The sequence below is a fragment of the Danio aesculapii genome, chromosome 8 (assembly GCF_903798145.1).
Source record: "Danio aesculapii chromosome 8, fDanAes4.1, whole genome shotgun sequence".
Lineage (NCBI taxonomy): Eukaryota > Metazoa > Chordata > Actinopteri > Cypriniformes > Danionidae > Danio > Danio aesculapii.
Window position 1 is genome coordinate 29046034 of NC_079442.1, and position 19576 is coordinate 29065609.

A 19576-nucleotide genomic window follows, 5' to 3' on the forward strand; every position below is an offset into this window, starting at 1 on the left:
GGCCGTAATGCGTCTCTCAGGTACAACATAATGGCTTTCCTGGAATACAGCATTGATGAAACCAGAGAAAAAAAGCAGCATCTATTTCAGACCGTCCACTGTCATTATGCTGCCTTTCGTCTTTCCGTTTTCCACAGCATAGCTCAGCAGGGCTTACAGCTTATTGATTTCTTCTGCTGTTACGCATTACTAGAGTACGCTTGCAGACAGAGGACAACACTAACAAACATGCTGAGTCTGAGTACAGCACGCTCGAAATAGGTAACTTGTTAAATGTAATCACAAATGATTACAGTACTAATGCAAGATGAATTCTACTAAAAGCACTTAATATTTCAAAGGGATGACGGTGCAAAAACATGACTCTAGGGTTACATAATAGGACTCACCAGCCACAGAGATGATGAAGGAAGCATCCATGGGGTCGATTCCTAGATTCCGGGCTCTCGCAGACAAATGGAAATAAGGGATGAAATAGGCCAGCTGACTGAAGACCACAGACCAGGTGTAGATACAAAAGAAAGGGTTCTTCAACAGAGAGAAGTCCAGCACTTTTGGGGGGTTTTCAGGCACATTTTCTCTTCTGCCGTTCTCAAGTAATGAATCCACTGGAGAAACCCCATTCATCTCGGGGGAAGGTTTAGTTTGGCTGCTGTCCGTTCCGTTCACTCCATTCTGAATGGGTTTTTTGAGATCCAGGTGTGGGAGAGAGTTCTGCTCGTGAACGGGGTTTTCTATTATAAGCGTGGGGGGTGAGCTGTCTGTTTTGGAAGTGCCATTGGCTACTGGCGTGTTGCCGTTCATATTGTTTTTGAGAGGATCTTTCTCAGTTTTATGAATGGTGGAGTTTGAAATGGGTGAAGCTGGAGGTCTAACGTTAACGGGCCGCAGAAGCATCCCAGAAGCCACCAGGTTCAGCATCAGACCTCCCAAAATCAGCAGTGCTCCTAAATACAGAACAGAAATGTTAGTGACAATAATGATATTTTTATTCTAGATATTTTTTTTGTTACTTTGATATTTATGCATCTCCCTGGCATTTTTAAATTATACATTCATAAACTCAAAATTGCAATTTTATTATAAAAAAATATTTTAAAAATGTTAAATTAGATTTATAGTTCATTTACGCTCCACTGTTGTTTGGCACAACAGATTTTTGCAAACTTTACACTTATGTCGAGTTCAGACTGCAGGATTTTCAAAGTAGTGGCGTCACAGCTGTTTTCACACTGCATGACTATCTGGGGTAGCGTTTCCTCGCTGCTTTGTTTACATTGTAAAATGGATCGGTGATCAGGGGTTTCACACTGCATGACTTTACAATAGGAAGAATCACCGACAACTTCGTCTCGATCCGCGAACTACGTCTCACAACCAAACACGTGCGAGAAGTGACATGGAAACAATGTCACGTAGAATATCTTTTGTTATTAACTACATAATGAGAAAGAAGCCTTTAGTGGAGTAGAACATGTACTTATTTTGCTCACCTAGATTTTGAAGGAAATTAGTAATTTCTCCTTAACTTATTTCTTTTTCGAGCCTGTTGTGATATTGCTCAGATACAAGTGAAAATTTTTTTGAGTTCAAGTAGACTGAAAAGAAGTGCTTTTAACTTCTTTCCCAACATCCTGCTGGCCTGCAGATACCCATACTAATAGATGCTGCTCTCTTATTGGCTGTATGTGATCGCCGATGTTATTTTCAATCAGAACACATTTCACATGGCATGATTTGAATCGCCGACAGGTTCAGATATTTAGCATGCCAAATATCTCAGTGACTCATCGTCGATTCTCTCAGATCGCGTCTTTCATAGTTCACACTGTGTTAGTCGCTTGAACAAGCCCTGATTATCCTGTGATTTCTGGCATTTGTCATCGATTTTTCCAAACCCGTCGTCGAGTCAAAATCGGGGTTAAAATCATGCAGTCTGAACTCGGCATTAAGCTAGCATCTTATTTTTCAAATATATAATAGAATAAATCTTTATACAAAATTTATTATATTTAAAATGCTTAAAACTAATTAATATATTAAGAAGAACATTTTGGGGCTGAGCTATGATCCTTAAATTCTTTTAAGGAGTCTTTTAATAAACCATCAAAAACAACAAGAAAATAACAAAATAAAAGTGTTACATTTTTACGTTTTTTTATTTTAATTGTTTCAGTGCTTGAAATAACTTTGATACATATTTGACAAAAAACAAACAAACATGATTATTAGATATAAATGTATACTGATATAAATTTTTTTACAGTAATGTAGTTGAATGCCAATTACCCTGCCAAGCATACTGATCCAAAAGCAGCTGAGTGAATGGAGCGAGGGCAAAGGTCAGACCCATGCCAGACCGTCCAATAGAATATGCTGTTGCCAGCCTCTTTCGGAAATAGGTCACTATTACAACAGATGTGGCCTGATAAAGAAGAGCAAACCCGAGACCTGGAAAAATCAAGTTTGTGGATGACTTTTTGCATAATAATCTTAGAATCAACATTTAAAATCCGATACTCACCAACAACTAACCCCATAGTAATGTAAAGGTAAGTCACGCTGGTGGCAAATATACTGAACAGAAAGCCAGCGCTAACAAAAAGCGCCCCTACTATGGAGGTAACTCTGTTCCCCAGCTTTGTACAGGCCACTGAAGCCAATGGACCTAACGGGTCACAAACAAAATTGAGGTCACAACCAATCATGTTGATCAAAGATGGCTGTTTATATTGACCATACCTCCGGAAAGCCTGAGGCTGGACATGATGGATCCAATCCAGCTGATGCTCTCAGATGACCCTCCAAATTCATCCTGCAGAGCCACGAAGAAGATCCCAAAGCTCTTCAGTGTACCCATAACCAGCACATTCACCTGAAAAGACACGGCAGAGTTCAGTTCAGTTCAGATCGATGGAGTTGTATCACAGCAAACAAGCTTTAAATCAAAGTCTGTAACTGCAGGACTCATGACATACCAGGAAACAATGCAGAACCACCATCCAACCCCAACCGCCATCTGGTGGCTCCACAAACACAACCTTCTTCTTTTCCTTCTTCATGACCTTAGCTTTTAGCTCAGAGCATGGGGTTTTGGCAGTCTTGCCATCACTGAAACATCACAGCATTTATTTAACATTAACAAATGTGATCCTGGACCACAAAACCAGTCATAAGTGTGATTTTTTTTTTTTTGAGATTTATGGATCACAAATTAATAAGCTTTGTATTGACATATACTATATTAGGATATGGTCGAGATGCAGCTATTTGAAAACCTGGAAGCATTCATGGAAAAAAAAGGAAATACTGAGAAAACCTTTAAATTTGACTAAATTATGATATTAGAATTATTTGCATTATTTGATATTCTAATGATTTTTGGCATAAAAAAATTACTTTGACCCATACACTGTATTTTTGGCTGTTGCGATGAAAAAATATTGAAAAAAAGATTGATCAATACTTAACCCCAACCATCCAAAATCAAATCTTGTCAAACATTGATTTATTTTTTGTGATATTTGTTTTGTTTTGATGCCCATTATTTTAAATGGAAGAAAGACACAGAATTCTGAATAAGATAAATAAGATAAATTGTAACTGAAATCATCACACCACAGCAACAATTTAAATGTTATTTCAGCATTAGAAACAACATTTATGAGAAAGTTTTGTTTTGACAGGTTTGGTTAGACTTAAATGAATTCTTGTGTGATTATTACTTTAGTATGATTTGATACTGATGATCATGTCAGATTTTAATACTGATATGAAGTATGTCACTTAAATGTGAGTGATGTATTTTTGATTTCACCATTTCTTCACTTAGAGACTGTACTTGGTCTTGGTATGCCTGAAATATCTGCCTGGAGGTATTGCAAATATGGGTGTTGAGTGTTTGGAGTTTCCTTGAAAGGGGCCATTTTGATAAATATAGTACTCTTTACCTTCTGAAACCAGCCAATCTCACAGAAGAAAAACTATTTTAACATTTGACAAAATAGCTTTCAATTAAAATCTTCAATTTTGTATGTTAATGTAAACCTACTCCCAATATGACAAACTGGATCCATAAATTCAATAGACACTGATCTGTTTTAATTAACACCAACAGGGTTAAAAATACATGTTTTGATCTGGTGCTGATCTGTTAAACATTTTCTCTTCCAGGAGGCAATGTACTGTGATGAAATCAGTACGGTTTTTTTGTTTAGAGTAGTTAAAAATTGAGTAAACATGAGGATGCTACTGGTTTAAACTGGTTATGAGTATGACGTGAAGTGTTCTGAATCATGGCCCGAGTCCTCTTTATTTACAGCTGATATAGCGGAATGTGTGTCTAGTACAGTGTTCAAAATGATAGAGCGAAAGAACGGTCAAAGGCTAACGGGTTTGTTCAAACAAACACCTGGCATGAAGTTAACCAAATGCTGGGCCCCTGTGCAGAGCCAGTGGATCATCTGAAATATTTCACAGAGATAAACACTTGCACAACTATAAATACTGAGCAATCAAAATCAGCACCTCAGGTGCTTGCAGCTCAAGCAAAAATCTGATGACATTTGCTGATTTACAGAATTGCTGAAAGAGAATTTACCCTGATTTGAGTGAACCAACACAGTGAAAAAAAAATTCTGTGATTTTAACAGTAAAATAAACTGTAAATATTAGACAGAAAAAAAAATCAGTTTCCTGTTTAAAAGAATGTTTCTATGTTCAGTAAATGAGCGTAAGTTGCAATTTTCAAAATTCCCTGCGTGACATTTGACTTTTGTTGTTGGCATTACTATCTTTCTTTTTATTTTTTTCTTCATTAGTTCTGTATTAAATTGTTATATCACATCTAATTTTGAGGGAGCACGGTGGCTCGGTGGTTAGCACTTTTGCCTCACATCAAGACGGTCATTGGTTTGAGCCCCGGTTGGGCCAGTTGGTATTTCGGTGTGGATTTTGTATGTTCTCCCTGTGTTGGTGTGGGTTTCCTCCAGGTGCTCCAGTTTCCCCCATAGCCAAAGACATGCGCTATAGGAGAATTGGATAAACAAAAATTACCCTTAGTGTACCAGTGTGAATGTGAGAGTGTATAGGTGTTTCCCAGTACTGGGTTGTGGCTGCAAGGCCATCTGCTGGGTAAAACTTATGCTGGAATAGATGGCGATTTATTACACTGTGGCTACCCCTGATAAAAAAGGAACTAAGACAAAGAAATATGAAATTATGAAATCTAATTTTGATAATATTTTGATAATAAATAATGTTATTTGCATTACTGTGTCATGTGGATGACACTGAGCAACTTCGACATAGTAATATGTTTCACTGCTTGTGTAAATGTAGTTTGTGATGAGCCATCATATGACAATTCTCGTCAAAATGAATGAACAATGTAGTAGATTAACTTGCACAGCTAAAATGTGCGCATTGTAAATTGCATGCACACTTTAACTGTTTTAGTTTTTGTCTAAATTTAACAGTAAGCACAACAGTTTGCTATGCAACTGAAGGCCTTGGTGTGAGGCCTTAGTTTAAAAGAACTTAACCTACAGTTAAACAGTTTATTTTTACCATTTTTAAATTCATTCATCTCTCCAGGTTTGGCAGGAGCACATTTAGCTTAGCTTAGCATAAACCATTGAATCGGATTAGACCATTAGCATCTCACTAATGGCTGAAGCATATGCAGGAGATCAGCTGAATGGATGGCAAAACTTTACTGTTTAACTAGGTGACTTGTGAGCCTATTTTTTTTGAAGTGGGGTGTTCCTTTAAGTGAGCAGATGTTTAAAAGTTCTAACTAAACAGTTTCAGTTTGTGTCCACACAGCAGTCTCTAATTTACATTTAAAGCAGATTTACAAGGGCAGCAGATTTATTTTCCTGAAAAGACCATAGAATTCTTATCATTTAATAAAACATATATAGAGAGAAATCTTCAGGCATAATGTTCAGTAAACCTTTGCGAAAGTTATCATAGCGGGGACCCGACACATATCACTGAGAGCCATTATCAGCTATCAGGTACCCTAGTGCTGTGGCAGAGGCTAGAAGGCTACTGGTGGGCCTACGGTAGTTTTGGGGCTGACTGCACTTTGGTTGTTATCTGGGGCAATAGTGTGAGAGAGTTTGTTTACAGCAAATACTAGTTCTTCCATTTTCTGGATCCTGAAGAGATGGCTAACGTGTCTGGTAAAAGAGAGGCTGTGTCTGGTGTTATTGGTTGCTGAAATATGTTGTCCTGGCTGTTTTCAAGGAGATCATCCTTGATTGTTGAGTCTATGATACGTAACATTCTACAGTCAAAATCTGTGGTGAGCTTTATCTGCAAGGTACGGCAGACACAGTGTGTCCATGAGCAGTGGTTTTTGTGACTGCTTGGTGTTATCGTTGGCCTTGTGGGAGGTGTCAACCACATGGTTATGGTGCTGACATGCCGTGGTCATTTAAACACTCCCCTGCTGTCTGAGTTCCAATTAGGTAGAATTTAGTGGTCGTGCAGCAAGGATGGGCGATATGGACTTCCAAAAAAAAAAAAAAAATGACACTATTTTCTGGTTTTTATTGTGATAACGATACGATATTATTGATGATATTTCATATCTATCCACTGAGAGACAAAAAAAAAAAAAAGTCCTGTATCTTTAGGGTCTGACAAAAAAGTTCTTCAACTCTGCTCCTGAATGCCCACTATCCTGCAGATCTCAACCATATTCAAACACACTGAATCAGCTGGTCAAGCTTTTCAGGATAATATAAAATACACAAGCAGATGTGCTGAAGCAGGTTAGAGATAAACAAGACAGTGGGCAGGCAGAGTTAAGACCTTGAGCATACAATAAAATGTTATTTCTGTTTCATTCATACTGGACACTAGAGGGCACCCTCACACACAGTCTACATGTAGCAGAGTCCAGCAAGTGAAGTGCTGTGCAGGTAAACCTCACTCCTCTGACCCCTAAATGTGCTCTAGCGACAGACGCTAGAAGCCCTGGTCTTTAGCCTCCTTGTTAGAGCGACTGACTCCCATGTGGAGAGTCACCGGTTCGATCCCGTTGGGTAGCATAGGACCGGCAGGGTTACATTGGTGCCGTGACCTGGATGGGAGTGAGGTTTAGGGGGGTGAGTGTAGCGGAGGCCAGCTAGTGAAGTGCTGTGCAGGTAAATCTTACTCCTCTGACCTCTAATGCTGTGTTCACACCAGACGCGAAAGAAGCGTCAAGCGCCAGTGATTTATATGTTAAGTCAATGCAAAGATGCGTATAGACATCCTGCGACATGATACGCACAAATGAGGTGGTGCGAATGACGTGATTTGCACGAATGAAGCTGCGCGAGTTGAGCTTTTTGCACGATTGACACGCTTAACACGCTAGAGCATTGCGTATAGTGTATTTAGTGCGAATCGCTCGAGTGAGAAAATCTGAACTTTAGTGAACATTCGCACCACGTTAGCCAATCAGGAGCTTGCTCTTGTTAGGGCATGACTATGAATGTTTGAATAGGGAAACATCAAATTCTCCAAAACTACTAGCCAAGTTTACGATAAAATTCCATATTACAAATATGCAATAAAATTAAACAACTGTCTCTCTATTTTCATTTCTAAACTTTCGTATCACACAAAATCTGCAGAAACTCATGTCTGGTCCGAGCCCCTCATTCTATAGCGATTGCTGATTGGCTCCTGTAATAGAAGGTGGGCTTTATTCGCCATATAGCGATCGCTGATTGGCTCCTGTACTAGAAGGTGGGCTTTATTCGCCATATAGCGATCGCTGATTGGCTCTTGTACTAGAAGGCGGGACTTCATTCCCCATACTGACAGTTACACATTTCCCCATTCAAAAGTATACGAGTGACATGTCTTGTGTATTCTGAAGTCTTTGTTATGACGTAGCGCCTGTTGTTGGTGTCCTGAGGGAAATCCTCCTGCCGACACCGACAACAGTTCATCAAACTGGGCTCGACTCAGTCAGCACCGCAAAAAGCTTCCATGATTTGAAACTCAAAATGTTCACACATCTATGTACACGTGAATAGCGCGATTTATCGGTGCGTGCTACATCTGGTGTGAACACAGCTTAAAGGTGCTCTACAGGCACTAGAGGCCATGGTCTTTAGCCTCCTTGTTACAGCAAACTACTCCAATGCAAAGAGCTGCTGGTTTGATCCCAGCTCAGAGTGAGTTGGGTGGCGTAGGGATTCCATACACATATGTTGCTGAAAAAATACATCAGCTATGGTCAAAGAGGATAAAGATGACAGAAAGGGATAAATGGGTAAAATATTAAGACATTAAACAATTACTTCCAGCAATATATGGACTATTTGTGTACTTCAGGCCATTATGGGTATTTTATAAGCATAAAGTATATTTATAATGCCATGCTCATTGCCCTAACCATTATCACTGTATGAAATAGTATGGTTTATGTTTCATTCTTTGATATTAAACCATGTCTGGTCACATGTCTGGTTAAGTTATTTCAAACATTAGATTGGTGTTATGAAGTAAATTTAGAGTCAAAGTAAGTCCTCAAACACGCAAACTATTGCACATGTACTATTGTAAAAAATAACTCATTGCACATTATGGTTTTGTTGTTAACAATACAATGTAATTTTTTTATTGTGGGGAGTATTTTTACTTGTATATTGCAAACTATAAGATATCGCCCATCCCAGCAGCAGATGATGATGATGGAGGGTACATATTGTCCTTCAGCACTTTCGCAGCAGTGTTGGTTTGGGTGAGGGAGTCTGATGTAAATAGTTTCCTTACTGTAGGCATAGTTCACTTATTTTCTCATGCATTAATTTTTCTCCAAAACTGTCTGATTTCTTTCTTTTGTAGAACACAAAAAGTAAATGTTTCTGGAAATATCAATGCTCTCTTATAGTGCAAAAGGACTAAGTTCCAAGCACTATAAAAGCCACATGGAAGTACTTTTCATGACTTGTGCACTGTATTTCAAGTAAAATTTGCTCCATATCATCCAGTCATGGCCACCATTCACTTTCACTGTATGAAAAAGAGCAAACTCAGCCTTCTACTACAAAGATCTCCTTTTGTGCTCCACATAACATAGAAATAATTATGAGTTTTGAAGTAAATAGCTACAAAACTTTATTTTTTTGAATGAACTCTCCCTTACTCCCTAAAGACAGAAACACAACTGTGTCAGAGAGAAAAATATGTGGTTTGTAAAGCTCTAGTATGTAAAGCTCATGAGTTCAAGTGTTTGGCTGTTCCTTCAAGAGAAGACAGACAAGTGGAGAGGCCAAAGCATGCAGAAACTGCTTAGAGGATTATAGAGCAATGAATTGGGCCAGTGTGTTGTAAGTGAAAACATTTCCTTCCATGTGCAAACCGCGGACAGCCCGGAGTGTGTCTATACATGTGTGTGTTAAATTGCATGGATGTAGGCAAGATCACATGTGTGAATGCTTAAGTTTAAGCACAGATTGAAGAAATACTACAGTCCTTGCTCTTACAGTCCTCCTTCCACTTAAAATTCCCAAGTGGAGTTTTGGTAATTGCCTTAAAGGTATATAATTCACCCAAATATGTTCAAAATTAGTTTAAGGTGTTTTTGTTTGTTTGTTTGTTGAGATCCCTGACATCCATAGTCAATAAGATAAATGCTATGGAACTCAATAGTTACAGGTTTAAAGCATTCTTAAGATGATTTTTTTTTTGTGTTCAACAGAAAAAAACTCAAATTGGTGTGGAGCAAGTCTAGGGTGAGTAAATGATTTTCATTTTTAGGTGAACTATCCCTTAAAGCAAGTGAGCAATGCTGTTGTTGTTAACCAAAAGGGTAATACAAGATAGCCATCTTTTTTTGAATATCAACAGAGCTACTTTTGTGCAATTGAAACAATAAAACCAACAAACAGCACCAAACTGTTATAGGCTCCCTTATTATTGACCTTAGTCTTTAATGCGGAAATGCACTTGCTTTTGTGATTGTTTTAGAACTTCTGATTCAGTCACCTATGGGAGAAATGATAAACTGCAGAAAATGGTCAAAATACTTGCTCTACAAACGAGTGTTTGCATGACTATACAGACAAAGCAGAATAATAAAATAAAAAATGTCAGTTTGCAACATCAAGCAGCATAACGAGCTGTTTTTACAGTCTTAAAATGAATGGAAGTGAATGAGACCGGAAGTCTCGAGCCAAAAAGATTCAAATGGCTGCGGCCGCTCGTACGCAAAGAATAAGGTGAATAGGCTCACCACAAGAACACATACAGTTGGGGGTCTAATAATTCTGACTTCAACTGTAGGAGTACTTTTGTTCAACTGTTATATTGACCACACACACACACACACACACACGCACACACGCACACACGCACACACGCACACACGCACACACGCACGCACACACACACACACACGCACACGCACACGCACACGCACACGCACACGCACACGCACACGCACACACACGCACGCACGCACGCACGCACGCACGCACGCACGCACACACGCACACGCACACGCACACGCACACGCACACGCACACGCACACGCACACGCACACGCACACGCACACGCACACGCACACGCACACACACACACACACACACACACACACACACACACACACACACACACACACAAACAAACAAACAAACAAACAAAAAAAACATAAAATATGTTTTATAAAATGTATAATATTTGATTAAATTACAAGTATTTTTGATTTGTACTGTTTTGCAGTTTTGTAAAATTTAGTCAATGAATTAATCAATAAACAAACACCAATTATTAATCAATAGCACATTCAAGGTTGATTTTTAAAAGACAATCACTGGTCATTTTCTGCCAGAGCATACATTTTTAGATTTTAAGATTTAGGATTATGGTTGGGGTTATCACAAGTCGCTTGTAATTATGTGTAATTTACTGTTATTACTAAGTGCATGCATTCTCTAACCATCTCACCTTTTTAAAATTGATTAAATAAAAGGACTCTGGATTTGCAGACTCACCTGTGCTGTTCTTTCGGGAGCATGGTTGTTACAGAGGAAAATGAAGGACCTTATTTCCTCTCTCTCATCTTCTGCACTGGAACTTGTGGAACTCGCTTATGATGAACCTGTTACACAAACTCCATTATAAATGTGGTCTTGGATCCTCCCCTCACAATGATTTTTAATCTCTGTACTATCAGTGTGTGTCCTTCAAATACCTCAATGACAACTATTAGGCTTGCAGACCCAGTTAGTCTTATATTCATTGGTAGAGATGTCTGACTGGAAGTCCCAGTCAGATATCAGCTATTATACCCGAGGTGACGTTTGTCATGAATAACCACAGCACCGCTTTTTTTCACTTGTAGTTTGAACATTTGTTGTATTGGCATACCTGTGTGGAACTTTACACCCCTGTGACTAAGACTCTCTTTCCTTACATTGCATTTGCATCTAATATATAGGAGACTCATTTTTCTTCAGTTGAACACTACAGAAAGAAGACTTTTAGCTCAAAGTTGGGACCCTGGTCATGCATAAAATGCAAGTCAACTGCTACTAACACTTTAAGATAAAGACAAAACACACAAAGGGAAAACAAAATTGATCCCCGTGCCTCCTGACGATACATTGAGGTCTTCTGAAGCAAAATGACCTTTAATCCACAGCCTCAGCTAATAGACCCGAGTACATTCACTACAGTCTGGAGAACAAACTGTTGCATAATGATGACGTATATAAACCATAGGAATTAGGAAATCTGTGAAAATTCAATATTCACAATTTACCCTCACGTGTACATAATTGTGCCTTTAACATCTAAAACAATTACTCACAACACACAGTATTACTTCAGATGTGAGTTTGCAGTTGTGTATACATCATTATGTGCTCCAGACTGTGTGCTGAGGCTCTGAATAAAAGGTAATGCAGTCAATTTTTATTAGTACCTTACAATTTCATACACTTTTGTACTTTTAAAAACTTATATGTACCTTTTAAAAAAGATGCCCCCGTGTTTTTGTTCCTTTATTTCTGAGACTATACAATTATTCATTTTGTTTTGACTTTGTTTGTTTTTTTACTAACAAAGTGCTAACAGCCCTTTGGCATTTTATGAGTCAACAAGTACCACAGTTTCAGCTAAAAAATGTCCATGATGTCTTGGACAAACTGATGATAGATTAACAAGAAATGTAGCCAACGTTTTGTGTGATCAATCCCTTTAATTAGTCATATTAGCTCAATTCTTGTGAGAACTGCATTTTAAATCATCAAATTTAAATGATGACTCTGCAAATAGAGTCTTGTTATTGTGACATTATACAGTGAAAGGAAACCTTTTGACCTTTTCATTGATTCACTGTAATGCTTTCTGTACACACATTCACAGAAATTCATTTCCACACACCGGTTTCTTCAAATCAAACATTTAGATTGTACTAAACAACAGTCTAACAGAGCATGTCTCAACTGAAAAAGTGTCTTCATTTCTTAATTATTACTCTCTTACCATACATTAGCCACTGTCTGTCACAAATAAAAGACTCCATTACTCTATAACTTTTATCTGCACCGGCGTTTGTGTGGTTTTGCGGTGTTGAAATTGGGAACGCACCGTTCAGGACATCCCACAACGTGCTCTTTCCTCCCCATCCTCAACTCAACCAACCTAAACACGCGAAAATTACCCGTGCGGTTGTGTCGTTATACGTCGAAAACTCAGACTTAGTTCGTAATCCTAAAGCACGACACAAAGAAGTGGGCAAAATCACGAGGGTGCTGCACTTATGCACTTACCCAAACGCCAGAGCCGATGCTGTCGCGCGCTGTCAGCCCAGCAGCCGCATAGCGCTCGTGTGTGGATCGCGCGACCCCAGCGGCGTTCATGTGAATGCGCGCTACTGGAATGCAGCACTTTACACCTATCAATAACAGTCGACAGAAAAACACCGAAAATTACAGCTCCTGTATTACCTGATTCGTGTTCTGAAGTATAACCGGTTTTACTTTGTCAATTCTGTTTGGGTGAAACATAAATAAAACTTCTATCTAGCCTACATTTGTTGTTGCATATCATTCAATTAAACTAACAATAAAAAAAGCAGTGCAAACACATTTTACAAACGTACTGCGATTCAGCTATTAGGCTAGTTTTAAAAGTAAACATATCTGACAGGCTAGTTAATAAGCAGAATACAAATTTAATTCACACAAAAGTTTCAAAGAGTTGTGTTAGCTTGAGAAATCCAGTGATTAACCGATATATTTATTTTACTTAGCTTAAAGCTTTTAAAAGTTCAAACTTTCAGTTTTTTTCCATCAATTTTCAAAGAAAAAATTTTAATCAGCATTTAAAATTAACATCCAACATAAAAGCTGGAATGTGTGAAAGAAATGACAAGCTTGGTCTGGAAAAAAAATAGTATAGGCTACAAAACCGCAACAACATATATTTGCCTGCAGACGAGCAATTAATTATGTGAATATTTCATTTCATTAATGCAAACATTTGGGTGGAGACAAGACTTACCATATTTCTCGAAACAATACAAGTCAAGTCGGTTTATTCCAGATTTCACTTGTTAAGACTTGATTTGGCGTGGATGATTCCTCATGCGCGTTCCGGCACTTGAGCTGCGGGCAACATCCCTGGATTTCCCGGTGACAGCTCCTCCTCTGAGGCGGCAAGTCTCATCAAAGTCATTCGTGAACATGGCTGGACTCCCTGCGTTTGATTTCTTATGTTTTCTGAAAATTTGCCCCCCAGTTTGAGTGTCTCGGGGGGGGTCAGTTCAGACCCCTGGGACCGGCACAGATTGGATGCAATGCGCTCAGGTTGTGCAGAGCCAACGACCTGCCGCTAGCGCACTTAATGACCATGTGACCGGAACCTACAAGCCAAGTATTGATGTGGAACTAATTTCAGAGGCTTTCCTTGACTGTGGCTATTCGAAAGAGGTAAAAGCCCCAGACTTTGTTGCTTCAAGGTCAAATTATTAATGTTTAGGTATTTAGGTAGTATAACCACTGTTTGGAAAATGCCTAAAGGCACTAGTAAAAGCGTGTGTTTTAATTAAAGGGCACACAAACTGCACACGTTTTGTTTGAGGCAAAACTAATGAACTGTTTAAAGTAGCAATTCAGAAATTTTGTACTCTGTTGTACATTTGTTTATGGCATTTAAATATACAAAAATATCAAGTTAAATCTTGATTACATTTGCTATCAGTGCTATTTTTGCTACTTTATTTTTACACATTCAGATCATGCAAAACATTAAAATGCTTTAAAGATACAGTACATCAAAAGAATTGAGGGGGAAATAATTTCTTCTTTTGGCATTCATGCTGCATACTTGGTGTAATCATTGGAAAAATTAGGACTTGGTTGATTACCTCAGACTTGTATTATTCTGACCCTAGAGTGAAGATGATGAATCTTTTACCATCAAGATCTGAGCTAAGTTATTTTGCTGTTAACTGTTATGCAGAGTCATCACATGCATTCAGAAGAACACTTCATGACAGGTCTGAGTGACTGATAAAAAATTCAGGAACCCCGAGTTCCCTCAAATTTTCCTCATATGCTTTATTGCAGAACGAGTTATACAAGGGAAATGAGTGACAAAAATAAGAATAATGACCTGCACTTTTATATGCACACAACAAACCAATGCGATCTAAAATATACAGATATTTCAATTTGTTATTCATTAAAAAGTAATAATTAGCTTTACTAGTTCACATTATACAGCTTTTATAATTGTTAGTTACTAACCTGGATGATGATGATATAACGGATTTGAGGGGTTCATCTGTCTCCACATTAAATTTTTAATAGTTATTCATGTATATAAACTAACTCAACATAGCTCTGTGAAGTGATTCAATTAAAACTACTGCCCCCTTTTGAACACACTATAGTACTTCAACTAAAACTCCTCTTAACTGTGCAAATTAGACTCAACGAGAATGAGTTTCCTTAATGCATTTATTCTAACAAAGAAAAGCAGAGAAGACATTTAAAGTGTGTTTTATGGTTGAAAGAAAGTGATAATATTGGAAAATAAATTAGATTAAACACTGACAACAAACACCTGATGATTTCTGATATGATGGAAGACAAGATCTCACCCAGTCATTGAGCTTCTGTGTTTCGACAATAGACAACCGAAGCTTATCAAACGCATACTAATGATCTTTAAAAATGAAAAAGAATTTGACCGACAGATTTCAGGATGCCATCTTATGCACAGCCAGTGTAATTGTTCCATGTCTTCTCACCAAGATGTTCCTGCAATGACAGAATGATATGGAATTCCTAAAAAGTACTTTTAAGATACTTAAAATTAAAGTTAGCTGCAGTTTTAATGTTGTTTCAATTTATCACCTAGTTAGCAAAAATACAACTAAAAACACATCCTGAGATTCCAAAACCATTCACTACTACACAGTGAAGCCTGTTTTTTTAGATTGACTCTATTGTTATATGTTACTGACCCTTGAACATTTCCTGCTTGTTATCAAACTATTTCAAAACTGTAACAAGATGCAATTCAATCATAACTTAAGGTTAAAACAGCTATTGTAACATTATTTATGAATACGTGGCTCTTTTTGGATTCTCGGAAGCTGTTGAAATTCAAAATGTAAAACAGATAATAAGTTGGGACTATTGTTTTTGTTTACATCCCTCAAAATGGTCTATATGCCAAGTTTAGAAAAATATTGTTCTATGGCTTTTTTATTATGGTTTGAACTGCTTGGGTAATAGCAAACAAGCAACAGTGCCATTTACCCAAATGTCAGTCCATCAGCAGGATCACAAATAGATATTGATTTTTGCTGTACAAAGTTAATATTAAGTTACATTTTAGACATAGCATAATACTGTCTGCTTGTCCGTTTCACCAGCAAAAGTAGTTATATACAAAGCCGGAGCAAAACAGTGGGGTATTCCAGAAAGCAAGGCTAACTTATAATCACATATACCCAGAACTCCCAATCGATTACTCAAGGTATATCAGTTTCTAAAAAAAAAAAAAATCACAGCAGGAGGCAAGTCAACTTAAGAATATGCCAACCATGAACACACAAGACATTTTCAAAAGAATAGCAATTCCACAAGTCATGGGTGAAGTTAATGCTAAGAAAAAGAGCTTCATCCTTTTTTTCTTTGATCTTGTTAAATGGCAAGTTACATTCTTAGAGCATATTGCCACCTAATTTGTGACTGTGCAATCATTTTTAAAATCATTTAGTTAAATCTTCAATCTGTATTTACTGCTGTGAACAGGAATTATAATGTTAAAATCAATTTACTTTGTTTAGAAAATCTGCATTACCTTTTTAAAAAAGATGAATTACTTCTATTAATTATTAATGCGTATGTTATGCATTATATTGAAACAGTTCCATTGCTTTCATTACTTTTGATTGTATATCCATAATGTGTGAGGCAAAAATAAATAAATTATTACTTTAAAACCTTTACTTGATAATAGTTCTTAAATTAAAAAAAAAGATAATAAACCCCACAAACTTCTCCATCATTAAATTCATACTTCAAATATCAATGATTCAATGAATAACTCATAAAGACTTGTCGCCATCTATTGGTGGTTTTAGAGTGATATTTATCCACGACAGTTCTAAAACGACCACATTGCCAGCACAAAATATTATTAATCATTGTTGAATAAAATTCAGTGCAATACTTTGAGAAAGTCACACACCAATCTGATAGTTTCAATACTTTTTACTATATATAAAGTCACTATATATAAACTTTAGTGACAATTAGAGCGTGTGGAAGAGGGAAGGTATAATAGGATGAATGCCATTCTTACGATTGTTGTTTAACTGACTTTCACTCATTTAACTTTTTTAGATAAGTAAATTATGTCATATAGGTCTTGAATTTGCTCTGTTGGGTCTCAAATCGAACCCTTGTCAAGATTAGACAGATGTTGATCAAGAAGCTTTCCTTACCCACAGTCAGACTCCAGGCACACTGTAGGACAATCGGTGGCATCTTTGGTTAGAGAAGCAGCCTGTCTGGCCAGAACAGACACAACTCCTCCATGCTCATCTGATAGTGAGCCACGGCCTGGAAATTAAAACATTTGTAACGTCATTGACAACAGTTTATTCTCAGATTCCGGAGACTAATGAAAAAGAGTTAACACGAAATTAAAATAAAACCACAATTCTAAAGTCCTATATTTTCATTCAGTCATTTTACTTTTCAGCTTTGTCTCTTTATTAATTAGGGGTCGCCACAGCGGAATGAACTGCCAACTTATTCAGCATATGTTTTTTACGCAGCGGATGCCCTTCCAGCTGCAACCCATCACTTGGAAACACCCATACACTCATTCACACACATACACTACGGACAATTTAGCTTACCCAATTCATCTATAGTGCATGTTTTTGGACTTGTGGGAGAAACCAGAGCACCTGGAGGAAACCCACACGAACACGGGCCGAATATGCAAAATCCACACAGAAATGCCAACTTACCCAGCTGAGGTTCGAACCAGCAACCTTCTTGCTGTGAGGCGACAGCGCTACCCACTGCGCCACCCGTACATTATATTTTGTTTAAAAGTCTTACATTGTATATTGTTTTGCACAAGGTAATAATATAAAAAAGCAGGCGTGTTTGAGAATATCTCTGGATGATTGGGCTTCATTAATCAAACTAAATAAAGCAGTTTAATACTTAATTGCTTAAGTGTAATTACTTAATCAGATTAATAATTTTAAAACTACACACGCCATTATAGTATTTTATTACTCAAACCAAACCATTTTTCATGCATAATGTGATTTTACTTTTAACTTTTTCTTCGATTGCATTTAAATATGCTTGTATTTTTTTAGTTAACCATTTATGTTTGCTGACCATTGTTTCAGTTAACTATTTTTAAGTTACCCATAATAACCCAGTTATAAAGTTGTCCATAGTTGACCCCGTTCCCCCATTTTCAGAAGCAACATGAACTAAACAAAATTTAAAACTGTTTGCATCTTATCTTGGACACATGTGTAAATATTGAATGCTATATTAACTTTTTGTTGCTATGGAAAATCCTGTAATGTTACATTTAAATTGAACAAACAGTCGTAAAAACGTCATTAAGAGGAAAACAAAAACTACAGGAAACAGTAAGAGAAAAATAAGATACTTACACCCTAGATTATGTCCTTGAGCGTCTGTGCACAAAACCCCAACAATAGCTGGATTTTTCATCCTAGAGTAAGAAAGGAGATCGTTAAATGAAGACGCTAAACAAGTAACGTTAACGTTACGTGAGTATGAAAGAAATAGATTCCTTTTTAAACATACGTGTCGTCAAGATGCTGCTCCAGAGCACCCTCCATAACAGTGTCCTAAATAATGCTATTAAACTAATAAGAAACACGAAATGTTCAGAGACTGGCAACGATATTTGTTTTTGGAGTACTTCCGGGATGTCAGCTGACAATCTAACACGCGACTCAACACTACGGCGCCCTCTAAGGGAAAACAAGCAAATAGGATCTAGCGCCATCTTACTCAAGTAGGGCTGGTTAGGAAATAAGTATTTTGTTAGCTGCTAAACCTCGCTATGTACTAGTTTGTGACAGCCTATAATATAATATTTGGGTTAAACTTGGTAAACTGGGTTAATCCAACTAAAATGAACACACAAGACATTATTAAAAGAATACCAATTGTACCACGAGTCCTACATGAGAAATGAGAATGCAAAGAATAAGAGCGACTGTTTATGAACCAAAATTAAAAGCTTGAATGTATTAATATGCAGCTGTTAGAATAAATAGATGTTCCTGCAGTGCTGCTCTTGACTGATCAGCTATGATTCAGAGACTAGATCTTCCACTTCCTCCTTTTTTTTAAAAACAAATAATACATTCTTTACAAATCCTCTAAAAGGCAAGTACATGCGGTTAACATTTAGCAGGCATTGTCAATGAGAACTCCCAGAGGAGCGTGTGAATGTTCGGTGTTGGTATCTCTCTAAATGACCTCGTCCCCTGACCAGACGCACAATAAAAAGACCATCGTCAATTGTGTTTGAGCTCAAGTTCTTTATCAGACAGTCTTTTCCATTTTTAACTCAAGATATTGAAGCACTCTCTTTTATAGTTTGTGAGGTTGGTTTAAGAGCCGGTTTTGCCATGAGACATCTTTTCTCTGCCACATCCATTATGTAATATATAAACTATCTGTTAGCTTAATTATATACCAAGGATCTTATAAAATATACCATTACACAAGTTGTGCAAAGTGCGAAGCATAAATCAGGTTACTAAAGTCAATATACATGCAAATAAGGTGGCAGAATAATAGCTTCCTGTTTTAGCCCCTCTAGAGCTCATCAGAACAGTTTACTGTTTCCTGAATGGATGCAGCCTTTTATTTTATGAATATCATGTTTTTATAGGGTTAATTTAATCCCTTAATTTCTGTTTATTGATGATATATTTAATTTTTATAAATACAATTTTATTACATTGTTATTTTTAAATATTTAAAAAAAATTGAGATTCTTTTGGGGAAACTATTGACACTATTT

The 19576-nt window shown here is 37.3% G+C and overlaps 2 protein-coding genes across 3 annotated transcripts in view; both read right to left on the reverse strand.

Annotated features, from left to right (window-relative positions):
- slc16a4 (solute carrier family 16 member 4) overlaps window positions 1-13861 on the reverse strand; it is a 34545-nt gene extending 20684 nt beyond the window's left edge. The window contains exons 1-8 of one of the 2 annotated variants that reach the window (XM_056463623.1): window positions 13520-13861; window positions 12787-12911; window positions 11005-11111; window positions 2979-3111; window positions 2743-2875; window positions 2525-2668; window positions 2290-2451; window positions 390-947 (exon numbers count right to left, since the gene is read on the reverse strand). In XM_056463623.1, the coding sequence (XP_056319598.1) occupies window positions 390-947; window positions 2290-2451; window positions 2525-2668; window positions 2743-2875; window positions 2979-3111; window positions 11005-11027 (1153 nt within the window). In that variant the 5' untranslated portion in view covers window positions 11028-11111; window positions 12787-12911; window positions 13520-13861. The remainder of the gene's footprint in view (window positions 1-389; window positions 948-2289; window positions 2452-2524; window positions 2669-2742; window positions 2876-2978; window positions 3112-11004; window positions 11112-12786; window positions 12912-13519) is intronic. The other variant, XM_056463624.1, reaches the window with a different exon arrangement.
- Window positions 13862-14965: 1104 nt separating this feature from the next.
- Window positions 14966-18486, reverse strand: lamtor5 (late endosomal/lysosomal adaptor, MAPK and MTOR activator 5). The gene is made up of 4 exons (XM_056464378.1): window positions 18343-18486; window positions 18186-18247; window positions 16980-17097; window positions 14966-15282 (listed from the first exon to the last, which is right to left on the reverse strand). Exons 1-4 carry the CDS (start codon window positions 18375-18377, stop codon window positions 15222-15224), a joined length of 276 nt encoding a protein of 91 aa, XP_056320353.1. The 5' UTR covers window positions 18378-18486; the 3' UTR covers window positions 14966-15221.
- Between the last annotated feature and the right edge of the window lie 1090 nt (window positions 18487-19576).